The sequence below is a fragment of the Leucoraja erinacea genome, chromosome 7 (genome assembly GCF_028641065.1).
Source record: "Leucoraja erinacea ecotype New England chromosome 7, Leri_hhj_1, whole genome shotgun sequence".
NCBI lineage: Eukaryota > Metazoa > Chordata > Chondrichthyes > Rajiformes > Rajidae > Leucoraja > Leucoraja erinaceus.
The window spans coordinates 42265586-42282390 of NC_073383.1; the positions used below are offsets into that span (position 1 = coordinate 42265586).

General features: G+C 41.6%; 2 protein-coding genes across 2 annotated transcripts in view; one reads left to right on the top strand and one right to left on the bottom strand.

Annotated features, from left to right (window-relative positions):
- The window catches only part of usp40 (ubiquitin specific peptidase 40), a 173041-nt gene extending 162668 nt beyond the window's left edge, over nt 1-10373 (top strand). The window contains exons 29-32 of the mRNA XM_055638361.1: nt 561-771; nt 3247-3342; nt 3740-3834; nt 6526-10373. Coding sequence (XP_055494336.1) covers nt 561-771; nt 3247-3342; nt 3740-3834; nt 6526-6646 — 523 coding nt within the window. The 3' untranslated portion in view covers nt 6647-10373. The remainder of the gene's footprint in view (nt 1-560; nt 772-3246; nt 3343-3739; nt 3835-6525) is intronic.
- A 4-nt stretch (nt 10374-10377) lies between these two features.
- LOC129698919 (flagellum-associated coiled-coil domain-containing protein 1-like) overlaps nt 10378-16805 on the bottom strand; it is a 55160-nt gene continuing 48732 nt past the window's right edge. Inside the window, exons 13-15 of the mRNA XM_055638359.1 lie at nt 13825-13914; nt 13418-13527; nt 10378-10731 (exon numbers count right to left, since the gene is read on the bottom strand). Coding sequence (XP_055494334.1) covers nt 10524-10731; nt 13418-13527; nt 13825-13914 — 408 coding nt within the window. The 3' untranslated portion in view covers nt 10378-10523. The remainder of the gene's footprint in view (nt 10732-13417; nt 13528-13824; nt 13915-16805) is intronic.

Here is a 16805-nt window from a genome sequence, read left to right on the forward strand (position 1 = left end):
GAGGCAAAAGTCTTGCTGTCTCTTCCCTCCTCTTCTCCCTCTGCGCTGAGGCGATACCCCACCGGGCGATGGTAAGTCAGTCCCGCGGTTCAAGCTCTGCAGCCCGGGGGTGGTCGAAGCTGCCGCCCTCCAGTCCAGCGGACGCCGTTGTTGCCGCGGGAGCTCCGGAAAATAGGCACCAGCCTGTGACTTGTGAGCTCCCGACGATGTCATCCACTGGCCCGCGGCCGAGCCCCGTATTCAGGTCGCCACCGCCAGAACGCCGTCTCAGCCACCGGAGCACCGTCTCAGCCCCGCACCGGGACATATTTGTCTTGATTAAATTTTGCAATGCCATATTAATTTCTGGATCAAAATCTTGGAATTTAATGTATCAGCCTTTTATCACATGAACTGCAGGAAAAGAAGGTGGCTCACTATTACCACCACATCTTATGGATGTCACCGTGCTATTCCCCAACAGACAGTTTTTTAAGTTTGCCTTTGTTGTATTTGTATTAACAGTGGGAGGTATGAACAATATATTTTTGGAAATAGGCTTGCAATTATGTTTTGTTTAGTTCCACAGAGTTGTTGCTACGCCTGCGGATGGCAGTGCCTGGCGAAAGAACCTATTATCCAGCAATGGAGGTTGTTTGGGATGTGTCCAAGGAATTCACAGCTCGGGCCCTCAGACAGAGAATCTCACAGCACTACTCATTGCTACCAGAACAGATTGAAATTGCCAAACAGTTTACAGATCTGTTTGAATGGATGCCAATAACCACCTGGGTAAGAAGCCACACTTCTGCTATGGCTTGAGGGAAGAATGCATGTCAAAATTCATTTACATATTTTTTATCGAGAAAGGAATGTACCTACATTGTAAATAATTAGTAATGGTCCATTTGTGCCATATTCTATTGAGTACATACAATTTCTACAGTACCCATTCAATCCTCTATACATTCCTACTACCTTGATATGGTCTTTAGCCGCAGGGTTAAGATTGATATGTGCATCATTGTTAATTCTCAAATGTGATTTTTGAACAAAGTTTAGATGTCAAGTTGACCATAACAGTGGATAAGTGCCTCTGTGTTCCTTTTCCTTTGTTCACCTTTTCCATTCTCCCCCCCCCCCCCCCCAACACCTCTCATTAACTAGCGATCACCCTTCTCTATCTTTTAAATCTGACCATCACCCACATACCTATCTATTTATGTTTCTTCCCCACAGTTCCTTTCAATAGACAATAGGTGCAGGAGTAGGCCATTCGGCCCATCGAGCTAGCACCGCCATTCAATGTGATTATGGCTGATCATCCCCAATCAGTACCCCGTTCCTGCCTTTATCCATATCACCTGACTCCGCTATCTTTAAGAGCCCTATCCAGCTCTCTTGAAAGCATCCAGAAAACCTGCCTCCACCGCCCTCTGAGGCAGAGGGCGGCAGAGGCCTGAGCCCCCTGAGACACTTTCCTGTCCCTGTCCATCATTGTTACGTTATCTGGTTCCACATCACCATGCTAGATTTCTTCTCTAAATCCCCTCCCCTCTCCAACGCCAATTTTTATTCTTTTTTTGCCCCCTCCACCTGGCCATCTGCCCATTATTCCCCCTCTTCAGGTTCCACCTATCATCTCCCAGCTTAGCCCCTCCCTCCCACTTCTAAATGTTGGCTTCCTAACCTCCACATTCACAGTCTTGACCTGGAGCATTGACTATCCCTTTGCTCCACAGATGTTGCAAACCTCTGAATTCTTCCAACAGTTTATTTAACTCAAGGAACATTACACTTGGTCTTGCTTGAGTTTCAAAGAAAATTATTCCAATTGTTTGTCTGCTCTGCTTAGACTAAATCAACAGATACCCTGATCAGAAATGAGGCCCAAACCTTATCCCAGCTCATTTAATAAAAAAGAAAGGATCAGGGGAAGATTTCTCTCCGGTTCATTTCTTTGTGTGATGGTTTCTGCTTCTATACCTGTTATCCCCACCCTCACCAACTTCACCTGGCTCTTGTGTTTCTAGTTTACATCCAATGATGTTCCAGGTATAGTTGTATTCTGGATCTCCCAATGACCCAGGTTAGTTGACAGTGGTAGAATCCAACGATTTTCTTCCTTATCGGCCCTTTATTCATGTTTTATACATTGTTCCATCATCAGAAACCGTGAAGCAATATTGTTGAACTTTCATCCTTTTATCTTTATTGTAAGAATGTAAGAAACAGCAGCAGGAAACGGCCAAGCAGCTTGTCACGCCATTCAGTGCGATCATGACTCAGTCGTGGCCACAACACCATTCTCCCACATTCCTCAATTTGGATGTTGTTCAAATGTTCTTTAATCGCTGAATATATTCAGTGACTCTTTGTCTCCATAGCTCTCCAGGGTAGAGAATTCCCAGGAAACATGATCTTCTGAGAGAAAAACTCATTGCTAACTGAAACGGGTGATCCTTTAGCCTCATTTTCCTAGATTCTCATCTACAGGGTACATTCTCTCAGCATCAACCCTATCACCCTCTCAAAGAATCTTATGTATCTCAATAAGATAACTTTTCATTCTTCCAAATTTCAATGAATGCACGATGAACTTTTCATCCTCTATACATCAATACCCTTTCAACCCAGGAATCAACCTAATGAACCTATTCTGAGGTTCTATTCAAGCTTATCTATTCAAAAATTCAAAAAACCTTGCGCAATACACCAGGCAGTCTCACCTCCCTCAGAATGTTTTGGCCATGCAATAAAGATCAATATCCAATATTTGCTTATGGACCAGACAGAGACCATTTGGTCCATCAATTCTATGCTAACTCAAAGAGCAATCCCATTCTCTCTCATTTTCCCTGGATCCATCTTTCCATTTTCATGCGGCATCGAAACAGGCCCTTTCGCCTATCTTACCAATGCTGACTGAAGTGTTTTCATGACTTCCCATTTACATACATTTGGCCCATTGCTCTGTAAACCTCTCCTATCAATATACCTGTTCCATGTCTTTTAAATGTAATTGTACCCTACAAACACTTACAAAACAGGGTTTTAACATCAGAAACACAGCAGCCAATTGGCATATCATAATGTTGCTTCGTTAATGATCTGATAATGTCCAACTAATCAATTTTCAGGTACTTATTGGGGGAACATATGTGTATCGGCAAGGAAGTGTCGGGCAGCACCTCTGTACCTCATGATTTTTAACTGCTATTGAGCCTGGTAATCTAACCAACAGGATTTTCATCTTTCTGTTTTTAGAGCCAACAAGTTTCAAAGAAGAAGAAAAAAAAGAAACTGCAGAGCCTTCAGGGAGCGCCATATTATCTGAAAGATGGAGATGTCATTGGAGTTAAGGCGAGTTTGATATTAACTGAAGTGTATTTCATTATTCAAAATGTTTGCTTTACATGAGGATGTGTAGCACAGTGATAGACTTATCACAGTGTTGTTGTTTCCACACTGGAAATAGATCTAAAGTATTCACTCCTGATAAATTCTGTTGTCATCATTGTAAATTATTTTCGCTATGCAAAGATCAGAATTCTGGTATATTCATGTTTCTCTCCAAGTTTCATACAATTTCTTTCTTTTTGAAATCTCTTCCATTAAAGTTTATTCTTGGCTACCTTTTGTGTGGCTCTTCTGCTTACCATATTTTGTGCATATACTGAATGATCAAATGATCAAACTCCATACAGAAGTTTACCAGTTTATACTTAAGTAGATAATTGTTATCATTTTATTCACATAGAATCTGTTAATTGACAACAATAAAGACTTCAGCACCATGACTGATGACATTGGTAAGGAGAAACTCAAACTTGAAGACAATAGTAAGGACAAAAGGTAACTTATTTGTTCAAAACTATTTATTATCATACTGTAAAAACTATATCAAAATACTGCTGCACGGTTTTGCGAGACATTGTAGTACACAGCACAGGAACAGGCCTTTCACCCCACAATGTGTCAAACATGATGCTAATATTAATCTCATTTACCTAACGGTGATCTTGACTACATGTTCCATGAAATACCCCAAAAGATCATCTCTTAGCCATTTTTTGCTCAGGAGTGATGTCCTTCCTCATGGTTCAATGCAGTTAGCCATTTACAATGTTTCATACTACCAAAAAATGGATATTTCTGCTAGAATCAATTATGTTTACAGTGCATTCGATCGTACAGTGCCCTCCATAATATTTGGGACAAAGACCCATCATTTATTTATTTGCCTCTGTACCCCACAATTTGAGATTTGTAATAGAAAAAATCACACATGGTTAAAGTGGACAGTCAGATTTTATTAAAGGGTATTTTTATACATTTTGGTTTCAGTCCCCCCATTTCAGGGCACCATAATATTTGGGACACATGGCTTCACAGGTGTTTGTAATTGCTAAGTTGTGTTTAAATGCCTCCTTAATGCAGGTATAAAAGAGCTCTCCGCACACGTCCTTCCTCCAGTCTTTCCCATCACCTTTGGAAACCTTTATTGCTGTTTATCAACATGAGATCCAAAGTTGGGCCAAAAGCAAAGGAGTTTTTCAAAGCTAAAAAAAATTTATTCGCGAGTGGCCAAGTCAACCACAGGATCTGAATCAAATTAATGCTGAAGAGAAAACTGAAGGGAACTAGCCCCCAAAACAAGCATAAGCTAAAGATGGCTGCAATACAGGCCTGGCAGAGCATCACCAGAGAAGACACCCAGCAACTGGCGATGTCCATGAATCGCAGACTTCAAGCAATCATTGCATGTAAAGAATATGCAACAAAATACTAAACATGACTAATGTATAAAAATGGCCTTTATTAAAATCTGTCAATGTGCACTTTAACCACATGCGATTTTTTTCTATTCCAAATTTCAAATTGTGGAGTACAGAGGCAAATAAATAAATGATGGGTCTTTGTCCCAAACATTGTGGTGGGCACTGCACAGATAGATTATAAACTAAGCATTCCATTTTAAAATTAAATTAAATGTGTCACGGAAAACAGAATCAGAAGGCCATTCCAAGCAGCAAGTTATGGAGGCATTAGATTTATTTATAAATTCATAAGTTATAGGAGCAGAAATAGGCAATTTGGCCCATTAAGTTTGCCATTGAATCATGTCTGATCTATCTTTCCCTCTCAACCCCTTTCTCCTGCCTCTCACCATAACCCTTGACACCTTTACTAATCAAGAATATGTCATTCTCAGCCTTAAAAATACCCAATTACTTGGCCCTCAGCCATCTGTGTCAATGAATTGCACAGATTCACCACCTTCTGACTAGAGAAATTCCTCCTCGTCTTTCTAAAGGTACATCCTTTCATTCTGAGGCTATGTCCCCTGTTTCTCCCACCAGTGGAAAAATCCTCTCCACATGCACTCTATCCAGGCCTCATTATTCAGTAAGTTTCAATGAGATTCCCCACTTATCCTTCTAAATTCCTGCAAGTACAGACCCAGAGCCAATAAATGCTCATCAATTATTAACCCAATCATCCCCGGGATCATTCGTGTAATCCTCCTCTGGACCCTCTCCAACCAGCACATCCGTCCCCAAATCTGAGGAGGATTTCTCTTGTGGGACAAAAGTAGTGAAATGTGGCTTCTAAATATTCCAATCATAAAGTCAGTTCCCTTCATTAGTCAGAAATACAACACAGTAGCAGGCTCTTTGATCCACCATTGACCAGCATTTTTACTCATCCTACTAATTCTAATTCCTTTTAGTATTTTCTTCACATCCTCACATTGTCTCCATAACTTAAAGGCTTAAACGGAGTAAATTATTCCAATGCCTTTCAGAGGAATGTGAACAAGCATTAAAGATTATTTTATTCTTACATACGGTCATCAAGAAGGCTCAGCAGCGGCTGCACTTCCTGAGGGTCCTCAGGAAGCACAACCTGGACTCTAACCTGCTGCTGACCTTCTACCGCTCGTCCATCGAGAGCCTGCTGACATACTGCATTACAGCATGGTATGGCAGCTGCACCATGGCAGACAGGGAGAGGCTTCAGAGGGTAACCAGGACAGCGCAGAGGATCATTGGCTGCCCTCTCCCCTCCCTGATGGACATCTACACCTCCCGCTGCCTTAGCAGGGCAAAGAAGATCATCAAAGACAGCTCCCATCCTGCGTTTGGACTGTTCGACCTGCTGCCCTCTGGAAGGCGCTATAGGTGCATCAAATCCAGGACAAACAGACTCAGGAATAGTTGCTTTCCGAGAATTGTAACTACTATAAATTCAAATTCACACATGCACTGACTACACCGCCCAACACGGACTTCCATCTGTATATATGTATATATGTATGTAGCGCCGCAGAATTTGTGCACCTATTCCCCCCCCCCCCATCTCCCTTCTGTTTTTTGTTTTTTCTGTTTCTTGTTTTTTGTGCTAAATTGTATGTATGCACTGAGTACGAGCAGCTTTCAGTTTCACTGTACATGTATAGTGACAATAAATGGCATATCTATCTATATCTACAAACCTTAAATTTATGAATATACTGAATAATTTAGCTCTTTTTCCTTACAGTCAGCAAAGTACTGCACATCAGAGTGGTGATGCTACAGAAAATAGTGAACGACAGATAGTTCGTGGTCAAACTCGCAGACCTGAAGTGGCCTTATCCATCAGTGTAGCAGACTTCAGATAAGAGCCGTGGAAACTGGAAATGGATGGCTGGAATAAATGGCGAGCTTTTGTCATGATTGCAGGAAGTCCACAACGAGGGCATTGAATTGCTCTCAGAATGACTCATCTCCAGTGAAATGCCAAGAAGTAAAGGAGCCAATTGTATCAGCTATAAAGTGAGGGTTCATAATAAGTGGACAAAAGCTGACATTGTTCACTCCAATTTGGTTTGTGTTCGATGGAGATTCGCTGTCATTGTATCAAACTGGGAAAAGATTCAGAAGGACAGATTGAAGAACCATCTCTAGAAGCCACTTGGGTATTGTATTTGGTCAATAACTGCCAGAATGAACATTTTAAAGATTTTTATTTGGTGTAAGTGTTCCAATTTAAAAAAAAAATGAAACTACCTATGCAATAAATGGGATGCCACTCTCAAGAAATTTAGCGCTTCTAACACCAACAACCAATGTTCATTTATGTTGTGAAGCGCTCGGTATTGCAGTCGTGTTTTGGTAATGTGTTCAAGTGAAAATCGCTCTTGCACTTGTTCTGATCTGATTGATGCATTGACTTAATATTTGTGGAACCATAAAATCAAGTGCAGAATCACATCATACACAAGACTTGTAATTTTGAAATGTGTTTTTGTTTAAACACAGGATGATTGTGTAAAACAAAAACATTTAAGTGGATTTTATGGTCTCATTTTTGGTGAGAACCCGACTTGCTGGCAAGGACTGTGCCTCACATTAACACTTGCAACCTCAGGAGTATCCATTTCAGAGAAAAATCTGTTTACTAATAATACACAAGTTGATAATTTTAGGTAGATGCAACGTATATAATGTATGGGATGAAATAAAAATAATTATGTATGGCCTTATGATGCCATTGGAATAACCTCTCAATAGGGCCATTGTTTTCCTACTTAAACTCTTCCTATGACAAGAAACCTAATATTTTTCCCGATTATTCATTTTGCTGCCTGGTTTACATATGCCTTAAAAAGAGACCTAATCTCTTGTATAGGATAGACTGGCCGCAGGGCACTAAAAACGTTACCTGCGTGCTAGTAGGGTATGCTATTTCCTTCCAACTATCAAATTAGCTTTCCTCCTATTAGAATCTGCTGCTAATAAGTGCAACCAAGTGCTAAATGGATAGAACAAAATCCTTACTAGGCCCATATTTGGTCCTAAAGCTCAGTAGCGCAGCAGTGCGGAATCTGTTTTGTTAATCTGGTCATACATTCCACACTCTTAAAGATTTTTTGTCTACTGATCCCACTTAACAGAATTTCACTATTAAATTATGTGTGATGTATGGGAGGGTTGCAATGAAATGAGTTCATTGAAGGATACAATGTTAAAATAAGTTATCTACATTGACCTTATGAACACTTTCTGCACCTTCAGACATTACACACAAAAAAAGGTGATTTGCTCCTGCCAGGATTACATTTGTGCCATTGTCTTTTACTGCAAATTGCATGCTACAAGAAGACTACAAATTAAGAATAATAGTTTAGATTTTTTTTTTAAGGTATTTGATCTGTAACGTTATCTCTGTTTCAATATGCACGTGTTTCCTTGCTTCTTTGGTATTTCCAAAATTTTTGGTTTTCATTTCTGATTTCCAGAATCTGTTATTTTACTTTCTTGAATTATTGCCCCAAATTAGTATATTCAGTTCTATTTACTTTGTCCCTGTAGAGCATCAGTGAATGTAGTAGAACACATTTCTACTTACAACTGATGCTTTTGGATGTGATTGGTTACAGATTTATCTTCAGTTTGGCATTTGTCTGTAAAGATGTTCGTCCATTATCCTTTCTCTCCAGTTCTTCGGGAGTGATGATGGGTTACATTTATTTGAGTTTCTTCTTCGGCAAGCTCAATGAAACATGACAATAGTTCATTTCAGCTTGTATATTGCATGCAGGTTGCATTTTGTCTGTTTAAGTCAATGGCAATATTTAAAACAAAGGCTAGAAAATGTAATTCCTTGCAGGCACTGATTCAACCCGAGGCATTTCTGGCCCATTTCTTGCATCCCTCCAGACAGAGGTAGGTTGACAAGTGCATGCAGTGTTTTTACAAAACCAAGGCTTTTTTGTCAGATTAAATATGTGAAAATCTGTTAATGGAACAGGGCATAAATCTAATAATTACTCGGTTAGATGGCATAAAAATAGACCACTGTACTAAGTGCTTAATTACTTCAGAAAGTGATTATACTTGTGGATGATTTGATTTGGCCCATTTGTTGGCATAGCTGTTTTGGTTTCCTGTCTATTTTACACTGCCATAGTGCATGGACAATAGAATTTCATGGTTGAGAGTAGGATTGAATTTTCCTGCTCCAATGCAATCAATCTCATTGTCCCACACCACAGGTAATTAGGTCAAGGAATGGAGAGAATGGTGGTGATTTTGACAGCATTACAACAGATGAGTAGATCATGCATGGAAAAGAGAACAAAACATTTTGGATTAAGGAATTCAAGTTCATCCGGGTTGTTACCTGAAAACAGGCAAACACTCAAGTCAGCAAAGATGTAAGTCTAGCATTCAGAGATGTTTTGGCATCTATTGAAAGAAAGATCTTATAGAAGTTGATCGAGGATAACCCCTTCTAAACTGATCAATTACAATTATTCTGTATGGAAAAGAAGGAAGATCCTCATTTGCATTTTCCTAAGGAATTGGTTTATTTTTTATCAAGGATAGGCACAATGCAATAATTTCGTATGTAAATCTCTATAAATTGATTAAAGGATTTATACAAAAATATTCTTGTGATCGGTTTATTTTTATCCATGTTTTGGATGCATGTTTTGGATGATTTGACTTGTTCCTGCCAGTACATCACTATTCAAGATCTTAATTAATGCAGCACGGTTAATACTGGTTTTTCCAGTGAGCCATCAGAAGTTCTTCAGGGAAGAACTTCAGGCTCTGATTTAAACAAATAAAAATACAACCTCTACATTAGACTCCTGCAAAACCTCAGTAATTCATTTTAGTTTAATGCATGTGGTTTGTGGAATTGTCATTTTGTCTCAACCTTGAACAGTAAACACAAAATGTTCCATGGGATTTTCAAACAAGGTTTGTTTTTGAGCCACATGCAATGTTAGGCAAATGTGACTGAAAGCATGGTCAGAGTCAGGTTTTAAAATATCCCATAATGTGATGAATGAGGCAGAGGGAATTGCAGAAATGCAAGTTAAAAAGTTGAGTGTCATGTGACTCCTTCAATAACTGCTGATACAGAATGTCAACTCCATTTTCTGGCCAACATTCCTGGACAGCCAGCGCTAAAGTGATTGAAAAGTGGATATGGAAGAATGAACTCGATTTGCTAGAACACTTGAAGCACAATTGCTTGATTCCCAAGATGTTATTTGAAGAGCAAGGAGTTCTCTGGATCATATTTATCCCTTCGACATCAGATCCAAAGCGTATTTTTGGTCTTTATCAAATTGTTGTTTGTTGAGCTTGCTGAGTACAAATTGTCTGTAATGTTGCTGATGTTCTACCAAAAAAGTGCCAACATTGCTTATTCAGTACCTTTCACAATTGGTCAAAGTGCTGTATGTTTTTTTTTTAGTACAGGGCCCCACTTTTAAAAAATGTATGGAAGGGAAGTATTTTCTTGATTTTTAGATAAAACAGCAGATTATGTAGATGTTAAAATCTGAAAAATGGTGCTGGGTAATGTTTTGCAAATAAACTAGTTATAACTGATTAGTTTTGATTGAAGTCTAAATTTATTATGTTTACAAAACAATGTTGCCATTCGGCAATTGTACATTTCAACCAAATAAAATGTACCATGGAGTGTCTGCTGATCTTTTACTCAGTCCTTTGGTCCATGATGCACATGGACAAGTTCTAGCCTTGAGGTTTGCTGCCATCTGTTTGAGGAACTGGAGGAGGTTCTGGTTGCAATGCACCTTCTGTGTTACTTGCACTGACTTTGCTTCGATCTTCTAAACTAGACAGGAGCTTTTCTTTCATTTTAAGATGTTTTTGTCTCTCCAGGTCATCCATTTTGGCCTTAAGGACACATAACTCTTCAGCTTTGAGAGCAAATAGTTGCCTGAAGAAATGAAAATAGTGGTTAATTTTGTCTAATACACTGTAAGTTCTACTGACATTAGTAATGGAAATTGAGCATCCAGCATAAATTAGTAATGCTCTATGACATGCAGTTACAGGTCAATGCCTGTCTTTCAATGGGGCAGATTTTCTGAACTGAGTTAAGGACTCTCCTTTGTTCCCCTGATGAGTTTTGTAATCATTCAATTTAACTTATTATTTTTGTTTCTTGAGTTCTGTACTTTTAAATACTGAGAAGTCTTATTGGGAGGGGAAAATAAAATATCTCACACCGCAATTTGTGTAAGCGTGTACAAAAGAAAGGGACATCATTCTGGGTGACACAACTGGTAGAGCCACTGCCCACAGTAGCTAGAGTTCAACCTTCGGTGCCCTTCATTTGGATAGCAGTAACAGGATTGGTCCAAGTCAGCATGAATTTACGAAGGGGAAATCATGCTTGATGAATTTTTTGAGGATATAACTAGGAAAATGGACAAGGGAGAGCCAGTGGATGTAGTGTACCTGGACTTTCAGAAAGCATTTCATAAGATCCCACATAGGAGATTAGTGGGCAAAATTAGGGCACATGGTATTCGGGGTAGAGCGTTGACATGGATAGAAAATTGGTTGGCAGACATGAAACAAAGAGTAGGGATTAACGGGTCACTTTCAGAATGGCAGGCAGTGACTAGTGGGGTGGCTCGGTGCTGGGACCGCAGCTATTTACAATATATATTAGTGATTTAAATGAAGGGATTCAAAGTAACATTAGCAAATTTGCACATGACACAAAGCTGGGTTGCAGTGTGAACTGTGAGGAGCATGCTATGAGAATGCATGGTGACGGGACAGGTTGGGTGAGTTGGCAGATGCAGTTTAATGTGGATAAATGTGAGGTTATCTACTTTGGTAGCAAAAACAGGAAGGCAGATTACTATCTAAATGGTGTCATGTTAGGAAAAGGGGTAGTACAACGGGATCTGGGGTATTTGTTCATCAGTCAATAAAAGTAAGCATGCAGGTACAGCAGGCAGTGAAGAAAGCAAATGGCATGTTGACCTTCATAACATGTGTAGAGCAGAGGTCCTCCTGCAGTTGTACAGGGCCCTAGTGAGACCACACCTGGAGTATTGATTGCAGTTTTGGTCTCCAAATTTGAGGAAGGACTTTCTTGCTTTGAGGGAGTGCAGCGTAGGCTCACAAGGTTAAATCCCAGGATGGTGGGACTCGTATGCTGAGAGAATGGAGCGGCTGGGCTTGTATAACCATTAACCATGGAATTTACAGACGGATGAGAGGCCCTATATCTTTTTTTCCCCTTAGTCCCATTGCACTCGTACCATAACATATCCATATGATCCAATTTATTTTAAATGATACCAGGCCTCCACCACTTTGGACATTCGCTACCACTCTCTGCGTAAAAAAGTTCCCCCTCATATTACAAACTTCTGTCCCGATGTCATGTCCTCTTGAATCTTCCCAGAACCAGGGGCCCACAGTTGTCTAAGAATAAGGGGTAAGCCATTGCGCTCCAAGTGGAGATGAGGAAACCAAAAGCTTTTTTACACACAGAGCTCTGTTTAGTGAGAGGATCTGTGAAACATATAAGATTATTAAGGGTCTGGACCGCTAGAGGCAGGAAACATGTTCCCGATGTGGGGGGGTGGAACCAGGGGCCGTTTAAGAATGGGGTACTTTCAAAGTGAGAGGGCTAGAGAGGTGCTAAATTCTCTGATCAGAGTGGAGTCGGGGTTCTCTGATACTTTCATGGAGGGCTAGATAGGCAAGATCGGGGAGTCACTGATATGTGGATGATCAGCCATGATCACACTGATGATCAGTATGGCAGTGCTGGCTCGAAGTGCTGAATGGCCTACTCCTGCACCTATTGTCTATTGTGCTGTCTGTGGTAATTTACCCTTTGTATTAACGATAAAATCTAGGTGAATGAAATAGATTAGTGCCGAATTAGTGTAAAAATGGGTGCCTGAATGGCACATACTTAGTTTATGTGCAGTATCTTTGACACTCCCTCTATTCAAATCGTACTGGACTATCAATCAATAATAATTGGAATGGCTTCATCCCCGTTCTAGATTTCTTCATTCTAGTTCTGGAATCCACTTTAATATTCAGATTTTACCATTAACTCAAGGCATTGGGACAGGTGATCATTAGACATCGGAACTGTCTTCATCATTGTCCACTGCCCCTTTCTGCTGGACATGGTGCATATTAAGAGAGGAGATTTGAATTTAACCCTATCGAGTAAACCATAGCTGTGAGTTAACAGAGAGAGTCTATGCTATTTTGCCTGAGTTGAATGGTAAATTGGGGGAAGATCCAACGCTGGATGTTTTTCTATTGACAAGTTAGAAGAATTAATATATGAAGAAGTTGAATGTTTCCTTTTGTGAAGGACTTCACTCGGATTTTCCTTCATTTGTTGTTAGTGGCCAGAAAATGATTCAATTGGGAAGATGAAAGTAAATTGGTTGGGCAAAATGGCTTATTTCTGTATTGCAAATTCTATGAAATGATTTCAGGAATATAACAGAAAGCAAATCTATAAAGTTGCAACATGTACATATAATTAGGTTTTTCTAGAAAAGTAAACTAAGGTGTGCTTTTACTCTAATTAAAGTATCTTGGTAGAGAAAGTACTCAGATTGTGTTCTTACTTCAGATCAATGTTTTGACTCTCTAAAGCTTCAATGGAAGCCACATATTTCTTCTGCAAACTGCCTATGTTTGTCTTGTAAAGTCCTTCGAATTCGCTCAGCTTAGCTTCCTGAAATAATAAGTATGATTCTGTAAGTCACAATTATTGATCATCATCTTCAAAATGCAAGAATCAAATTTAAAACGTTACAAAATTCAAAGTTACAACGGGTGGACACAGTTCCAGATCTGAGCCCCACCTAGTGTGCAAGTAAAGGCTGTCTTCCTCGTGGCCAGAAGGAGAATCAGTGCTGCAATAAAACAGGACACTCTCACCTTTCTCACTCCTCCCTCCAACTGGCCCCTATCCACACAGTTTGGTTCCCAAGACTAGAAACGTTCACATAGAAATGAATAATATGATTACCGTCATCTGTAATTGACTTGTGATGTTATATAGGCTTTCAATCTGATACTGTAGCTCTTTTGTCGTCTTTTCCAGTTCTTCCTGCAGAAGCTAAAAATGAATATAGGTTAAATGTCACATTAGGCAATATCCTCCATTTTTCAACACTCCACCCTGTCACATGGCAATTCCTGTCTCTGAATTCCCTTACAAACTGTTCTTAAACCTGTCACCGGCAGTTTATGAGTACAGTGAACCCTTGTTATGATTGACCATATGGGAGAAATGGTGTCCATTATTGCCAAGTAATGGAGTACCAATGTGTCTTAAGTAGTAGAAACAAAGAACTGCAGATGCATGTTCATACACAAAAGGACACAAAGTGAGGAGTAACTCAGTAGGTCAGGCAGCATCTGGAAAACATGGATAGGTCATGCTGTGGGTCGAGACCCTTCTTCAGATTTGGGGTGGAACAGGTGAGGTGATGGCTGCGGTGGGGGGGGGGGGGGGGGGGGTGATGAACGTTGGCGTTGCAGGTTTCAGCCTGGTGATGCTTGGGTATGTGACATGATCCAGCAGTGGATTTCGACCAAAACCGTCACTTATATTTGCTCTCCAGAGAAGCTGCCTGACCTGCTAAGTTACTCCAACGATTGTCAATTTTAATTAGTTAATTTCAATGACCTACAGTGTAACCAGCAACCTGTGTTCTTAAAGAGACAGTGATGTCTGATTATGCAGTGTAAAGGGCCTGTTCCACTTGGGCGTCATTTGGGCGAAAAAGACGTTGTTGCATCATAACGCGTGGTGAGGGATGGTGACGCATGCAATGATGCGCCGTACTTCCCTGTTGCCCCAGGAGTTTGGAATGTTCAAAATCCTGGGGCGACATCTGGGTGTCTCATCATGTCGTGCGCCCTGTCACACGCTGACGTATGCTGTCCTTTGGGTGACGCCCGGTTAGGGTTGGGGTTAGGGACCACAAATGGGGTGTAAAATATTCTTCCTTCAATGCATGGATTTTAAACATTAATATATTAAAATTAATACAATAAAATCAATTGTGCAAATGAAAAGATGTCTGAGTCGTTCAGTTTTATTTATAGATGTATTGTTCCGCTTCCAGATCCAATCACCGTCTCTTTTCACAAGAATGGATTCAGTGAGTGCAGACTGAACTCCCCTCTTACCCCCTCCTGCCCCCATCCCTCCTTCTCCACTCCCCCCTACCATTCTCCCCCCTTCTTCCCTTCCCCCCTGGTCTCCCCGCTCCACTCTTCTCCCCCTTATCCACTACCCCCCCCTCCCCTCACATCTCCTTCTCTCCCCCCCCCCCCCATTTGTGGACCCAGCCTGCGACCAGCGATCCCCCACACACTGTCCCACACACGCTACGGACAATTTATACAAACCTGCGCGCCTTTGGAGTGCGGTAGGAAACCCAAACCATAACCCTAGCCCTAACTCTGGCTTCTGCCTGCTCCTCATGGGAACTAAACTGTTGGCCACGAGTTGTTAGTGGGATCTAGCTGTCACAGGCTGGGTCCACAAATAGGGGCGTCCCCTTCTCCTCCCTTCACCCCGCTCCACATTTCTCCCCCTTATCCACTGCCCCCTCCCCTCGCATCCCCTTCTCCGCCTCTCCCTCCCTTCTCCCATTCTCCCTCCCCTCCCTTTCCCCGACGCTCCCCATTTGTGGACCCAGCCTATGACAGCTAAATCCCGCTAAAGTACTGCACAAAGGCCACATCATCTGTTTTAGTAACATTGACTATGGGATAAATGCAGACTTTGGGAGCACCTCCCCCCGCCCCCTCGCCTTGCTTCAAAATGGGTGGTGGGTATTTAAACAGTGGCCGGAGCAGGTGGGTGGCACTGGTACATTGTGAACATTGCCTGTACCCAGTTGAAAGGCCCGCTGACTCTGGGGGTTTGGAGAGACCATAGGAAGAGAGATCTGCCTCTGGGACAACTCGTTGCCAACAGTTTAGTTCCCATGAGGAGCAGGCAGAACATTGGGGGTTCGAGTCCAACCCCTGGGGCCCCTGTGTCACATTTAGTTCAGAGATACAGTGCCCTTCAGCCCAACGAGTCTGCACCGACTAGCGATCCCCACACATGCTAGGGACAATTTATACTTGTACCAAGCCTATCAACCTATAGGTTGTGTGTGTTTGTGTTTTGTCCAGTCTGTCCAAGATATATGTACTGCAGGAACATGCTCCTAAACATCGGGGCAAACCACGATAGTAGTACGGGCGCGTTTTGGTGCGATTTAGACCAAATACGCCGCTATGCACTACTGCTACCGGCTGCAAAGTCAAACATATCGGCCGCAGATATGAATATGACCGGAGAGAGGAGGCGGAAGAGGAGAGAGAGGAGGAGACGCAAGCAGTGTGAGAGGAGGCAGAAACAGGGTAAAAGAGCAGGCTCTTATACGAGGCGGAGACGGGGGAAAAGAGCAGGCATTCGCGCTAGGCTAACAGTTAACCCCACCCGACCTGCAGTGCCCTCGCTTCTCCTCTCTAACGTCCGCTCCCTGGACAACAAACTGGACGAACTGCGTCTTCTCAAAACAACATACAGGGATATAAGAGACTGCTGTGTGTTTGTTTTCATGGAATCATGGCTCCACGGTAACATCCCGGATACGGCAATACAGCTGGAGGTAATGACATCATTCCGTGCGGACAGAGAGGCAGCTAGCTCTGGTAAGAGCCGAGGTGGAGGCCTGTGCTTGTACATAAACAAGTACTGGTGTGTGAACGCTACGATAGCCGGGAAACACTGCTCTCCGCTGATAGAATTCCACATTGTGAAATGTCAGCCTTTCTATCTGCCGAGGGAATTCTCCGTTGTTTTTGTTGTGGCTGTATATGTTGCACCAAGTGCAAATGTAAATTCTAAGGCCAACGAAGCACTGGGAGCCCTGCATGACGCCGTCAGTGAGTTCCAGACCAAATATCCTGATAGCTTCATTGTGGTGGCCGGGGATTTTA